The 5,958-nt window shown below is 38.5% G+C and overlaps 1 protein-coding gene across 1 annotated transcript; it reads right to left on the bottom strand.

The window, feature by feature from the left end:
• Window positions 1-4,426: 4,426 nt before the first annotated feature.
• LOC104432533 (non-specific lipid-transfer protein 1) lies at window positions 4,427-5,246 on the bottom strand. Its single transcript, XM_010044989.3, has 2 exons — window positions 4,826-5,246; window positions 4,427-4,616 (listed from the first exon to the last, which is right to left on the bottom strand). The coding sequence occupies exons 1-2, from the start codon at window positions 5,173-5,175 to the stop codon at window positions 4,607-4,609; spliced, it is 360 nt and encodes a 119-aa protein (XP_010043291.1). The 5' UTR covers window positions 5,176-5,246; the 3' UTR covers window positions 4,427-4,606.
• Window positions 5,247-5,958: the final 712 nt, after the last annotated feature.

Genomic DNA, 5,958 nt, shown 5'->3' with positions numbered 1-5,958 from the left:
CGTCTATATAGGAGATTTTAACAGGAGGTTTGGGTTGGTAGGTGAATCTCATTTAGTTTTTATGATGGAGTTCGGTAAATATCAGAGAGAGAGAGTGTATTTAGAGATAGCTTAGGACGGCTCGTGCATATTGGAGAATTGAATCTACCAACAATCGGGAACTTTCTACAACACACTCTAATTTTATATGTATCATATAGCTATACAAAGTTGAGTCATAATCAAATACAATAAAGTCATAAATATTGACAACGACATTACGACAATACAATGTAATCAAGTTCGTAACATTTATTTGGCATGAGTGCATACCTGTTAGGATTCAACGTACAAATACAATGAAATAGATAGAGAAAAAAAATTGAGGTACAAGGTTTATTCTGATTTACCCTTAAATTATAGTACATTTAGTAGATAATTCTACTATATTAGCACTCCACACCTCTTTGTTAAGAGAGCTTAGGATGGCTCGTGCATATTGGAGAATTGAATCTACCAACAATCTGGCATTTTCTACGGCACACTCTAATTCTATATGTAACATAAAACTATACCACATTGAATTGTAATCAAATACAATAAAGTCATAAATATCGACAATGATATTAGGACAATATGGCGTAATCAAGTTTGAAGCATTTATTCACGAGTGCATACCTGTTAGGACTCGGCACATAAACGCAACGAAATAAAGAGCAAAAGCGAGAAATGGAAAGAGAAATTAGGACTACATCTAACAGAGAATTTCACTATAATGATCACTCCACACATCTCTATTATAACCCTCATTTATTATTAAAAAAAAAATTGTATATACATAGTAGCTGTTCGTGGGCTCAATCCCAAACTATCAATAAAATGTGGATTCAAACTATACAAACGATCCTGCAGCTTGAGAGCGTTGTCCCAGCAACCCTTATCAAGGCAGCCCTCAAACTCCCATCCGCTTACCAAGGAATGGAATTCCCGTGCTATCTTGTTGATGGGAAGTATGAATAGACCCCAATGGTATGTCATAAATTTTTCACCTATGATCTTGAAGCAAATTTCACATGCACGTAGTGTATACGAGCCTACCACATTTAGTCATTGGATCATATGAATTTTACGTGAGATCCACATCATTAATGATTAAGATGAAGTGAGCTCACAAATTCGAGTACATATAAGAACTTTTCCAATTTGAGGTGGCCAATGGTAAGTTTCCTCTAGGATAAAATTAAAACGCCTGCCTTTGAGGTACTCCTCGCCTTGTCTCAAGGATAAAACATTATGTTAGTTTGTGTCACATGATTAGACCTGGTTAATCCTCATGGAGGACCGAGTTAATTGGAATGTCTACTAATTTTTAGTTTATAAATTAGAGATCACGTATTCGAATCCCACTCATTTATTCTGGGTTATGGCCTCTTGAATAGGCCAAGTACCTGGACTTACATGGATGTTTGTGGGTTGCTCCATCGCCTACTAAGAACTGGCCTTTTGTAGTCTTGCCCTTGAATTACCAGGAAAATGCTTGGGTGTTGTGGGCGAGTATTGAGCCTTCAAGTTTTAGTCCACACCGGTCCATGATTTAAAAATTCTTCATTTTTCATGAAGTGCGGAGCATAAATGTAATGCTGATCCCGCCGCACTGCTCGCGAAGGCTCCGTAGTTAAGGCCGGAAATGCTTCCAGAAGCCACTTCCAAGCACTCGCGAGTACGTTGGTGGTCCGGCCTGGTTTTGGTAGCCAAGTCTAGCGATCGGATTCTGCTGCAGCAAGTCGCCAGCATGGACCTTGCGCAGGAATGCATCGAGCTTGAGCGCCCTCAACGACGAGCCGCATGTTTGAGGCTCAAGTAGCCGAAGCCATTGTTGCTACCGCCATATATGTTGGGAGTAGGGGTATGCAAAGAAATTAAGAACCATCTGGAATTAAAACTGGCCCAAAATTGTTAGTTCCCATTTACTAGAACTGATAAGGATCTATTTGGTTCCTTATTTTAAGCGTAGAACTGCTCGCTTACTCATTTGGACCGGACTATTATATATATATATATAGTTCCCTTTCAACAACAGTGAAAAGTCAAAGAAACAAAACAAACCCTAGCCTAGTTATGATGATCGCTCGCTATCCTGAAAAACAAAAAGGAAGAAAAGGAAGAAATTATCTGCATTGCATCATTGTTTCCGAGGGTCTTAGGCTCATTTCACTTGTCAGCTTAAATGAGAGCCACTTGAGGCTTGCAGTAGGTCGTGCAGAAGCTTTAAAAGTTGTGGAGGGCAAGAAAATATCAATATAATAGGCTTCTTTCTCTCGTCATTTTTTCTGATTTGTCTAAGGAAACTTAATGGGATTAGTTCTACGAACCCATCAGAAAATCGGATCATGCCAAGGGGTGGTTTTAAATTTTAATTTTTTGAAATTAATTTCCGGTGGACGATTCTCGATCGGTGGGAATGCTCACCCCTAATCGGGAGAATGCGAAAGGCGGTCCCAATAAATTAGATGAGTTTAAATGCGATGGGCGTGGGTAGGTTTTATAAGTTCGCATGGTTAGGAAAAGGCCATTGGTCGTGCGACACGTGTGGGTGAGAGTACAGGAGATTGGTAGTTGAGTATTGATTAGCGCCTAGCGGGATTGAATGCCGTCTCATTCAAGGTGGCCGTCCCTGCTTTTGAGCCTTGATTGGATCCGTACTCCTACGAATATAACATGTGAAATTACATCCTCATTCATTAGGTTGACAAGACTTTTCATAGACGCTTACTGCGGTGTTTTTTCGCGATTTGATTTTTTTTAAAGCTTTCACAAGTTTAATTTATTGAAAATGATCGGTCAATAAATAGTTACTTAAGATTAAAAAAATATAAATTCTCAAAGTTGGGAAAATTACCCTCTTAACCTTCTGAACCTGAAAGTAAGAAAATATTTTTCTTTATCAAGAAATTTTCCCTAAAATAAATATATCCTTAGTCTCAATTAATCTAATGATTTCGTGTGCCAAGCTTTTCAAAAGTTTGAAAGTAATATATTCTGGTCAAAATTGACTGGAAGAGCTAAATTGATAAATAGTTAAAATATTTATGAAGAAGTTGACACAATTGAAATGTTTATTATTGAATTTGTTGGTTTATAATAGTTTTATGATTTTTTTTTTTTTTTGGAAATTATCTCAATAGAAGATGATATTAAGAAATTCGATGAATGTACATATGATGGGGTGTTTAGGGTTTTAAGTAGGAAGTGAGGAAGGCTTAAACATAGGACAAGTGTCTTGGAGAGGTAAGTACTTGTCGTTGGCTGTGTTGCGCAAATCAAGTGTAACCAATGTCTTAACTGAGCAGGACGACATGCTCTCCTCACTCAGATTCTATAGCTTTTTTTATCTTCTCCCACACGCTATTTGCCTTCATTATATATTCAAACGAGATACCAACATCATGTCTAATGTTAGCTTTCATTCTTTTTTCTTTTCCTTTCATTTAAAAATGTTAAACATGGTGTTATCAAAATTATCCGGTGGATGAATTGTTGCCGTTTTGAATTTTTTTAGAATAACATTCGAGTTCAGATTTTCACTCCCCTTTTGAAGCTTGCGAAAACCTTGAGAGCCTTGATTTAAGTGAGTTCAATAAGTTAAAACTCATTTAGAGATCTGAAACTTTTTTAAATTACATGAAGACTTCATGTCCCTATTTCTAGGTTACATATAATTACAGAACCCTCACGATGCCTGGCCATTTGGTTGGTAGTGAGCCTTAATTGTGATTTGGACCTCTCTTGAGTACGACCGACAGGTTCCTCGTTCTGCTTACACGTACGTGCTAGAAGCGGAGAAGCTTTACATGACTAATGATATCATAAAGAACAATGACATCTCAATCATTAATTGTGTGAGGTCCACTGTGAATTTCATATGATCAATGGTATAGATAGGTTATTCAATCTATATTGTTTATAGATCGTAAATTATTTTTCCAAGAAGTCGCTAACCTAGTTCAGTAGTTCAGGCAACTATACTGTTAGTAAATTATTGCGTGCAATGATTAATGTTATCAAATTAATAACCGTTGAGAACTATGTTTATATATTGTGGATCCATTCTATAAGAATTTAACACGTAAATCGCTCTAGTTCAGGTTTAAATTCTACCATTCATTTCTTGCACAAATCGTTTGATTTGTTTAAGCTTTCGCATTAGTCATAACGATATGAGCTTGAACTTAACATGATTGTCAAGGAGATTGGAGCATCTGTGAACTATCACTTTGGTTTTGATTCGACCCTAATAACATTTTGTGTTGGCTCCGTCTGTCCCCTTATCTCGCACCATATGTCTATTCGTTATTCACACCTTGAACACCTCTTCTTTTCTTCCTTTGAAAATTTCCAATATGAGAAGGCAAATGAAAAAAGAAAACACGAAATAATACTTAGAACATAAATAAGGAAACGTACTATAATTCCTTCATTTATATTCTTATTAGTACATAGCACCAGCAAAGGATGCTGGTCATACATAATGGAGTTACGAACCTAGTATCGGTTCGTACATTCAATTTATTCGAAGCTAACTACTCTTTTGATCTCCAAAGCTGAAACGTACTCGTACGATCCATTCTCACTTCACGCTGCAACAAAACATCAAACCATCAGCTTCACGACTATAAACTTCTCAAAGACAAAATAAAGAAAAAAAGATGGAGAAACAGCCGATCGAGATATGAAGAAAGTATGCGTTATGCAAAGCATGTATCATGTGACATACTAACGATCGGTGGTTGAGGAAAAACAAGGTTTTGTCGCCCCTCTGGACCACGAGGCTAAAAGAGGCACATACCTGTTGCAGTTGGTGCTAGGGCTGATCTTATATGGGATACTGACCCCGCACTTCCCGGGAAGCCCGGCGACAACTCCGTAGTTAAGGCCGGAGATGCTTCCTGTGAGCGATTTCAAGCACTTGCAAGCGGCTTGGCGGTCCGGCGTGGTCCGAGCCGCTGAGTTGAGCGACCTGATCCCATTGCAGCAAGCCGCCGGCACGGCCCCTGCGCCACTCCTCGAGTAGGGAATGCACGGGGCCAGAGAGCTCGACACCTGGCCGCACGTCACTGCAGCTCGAGCCGCCGGAGCCACCGCCACCATGCACGCCAGGAGCACGCAGGCCAGCTTCAACAATGCAGAGGAAGCCATTGTGAGCAAACTTTTGTGGAGGATATGAAAGCTATTGTACTTGGAAATTGGGCGAGTCTAAACGTGATTGGGTTAGTGAGTTTATATAGAAGGTGGGGAGGGGTTGAGCGTGCGACACGTGTTGAGGGAGGTTGAGTATTGGTTGGTCGTTGCGAGTGATGAGAGAGTAAATTGAATGTCTTGACTCCATGCAACCTCATGATGATTAGTCATTTGGTTGCTGCCGTGCCTTTAATTGCGATTCTTATGTTTCCGAATAAGACCGACATGTGAGCTATTTTACATGGCTAATAAATGATGTGAACCAATATCATTTCTATCATTAATTTTGCGAACTTTTATCAAGCACTTCACATGATCAATGGTCTAGATGGACTTGATCTATATGATTTATATAGACTGTACAATGTTTCTTTCTATGATCAATAGTTTAGGCAATAACCTGCGAATTATCTTAGCCAAATGGTGTTCGTTGAGAATCATGTTTATACATTGTTGATCCATGTCCTAACAATTTTAAAATTTTAGAAAAGAATGATTTGTCTCACATGATATTGCAACAGATATGTCGGAACGAATTTTAACAATTCAATCCAAAGATAATTTATTGATAGCAATATTTCATTTTAAGATAGCGGATTATTCTATCTGGGAAGTCGTTTATTTTCATTACTCATGCAAGGGTGCATGTGCGAATGCATCAGTCGAGCGCATCGGATAACTAATCTAGTATGCACTGATGAAGTACAATGGATGAAGGTGGATGTTATAGTGTAGCAACAA

Source organism: Eucalyptus grandis, chromosome 1 (assembly GCF_016545825.1).
Source record: "Eucalyptus grandis isolate ANBG69807.140 chromosome 1, ASM1654582v1, whole genome shotgun sequence".
NCBI classification, from domain to species: Eukaryota; Viridiplantae; Streptophyta; class Magnoliopsida; order Myrtales; family Myrtaceae; genus Eucalyptus; species Eucalyptus grandis.
This window is presented reverse-complemented; position numbering and strand designations above follow the sequence as displayed.

Bases quoted from the DNA above. Each gene is read 5' to 3' on its own strand.
- LOC104432533 (XM_010044989.3), bottom strand. From the start codon at position 5,175: ATGGCTTCCTCTGCATTGTTGAAGCTGGCCTGCGTGCTCCTGGCGTGC.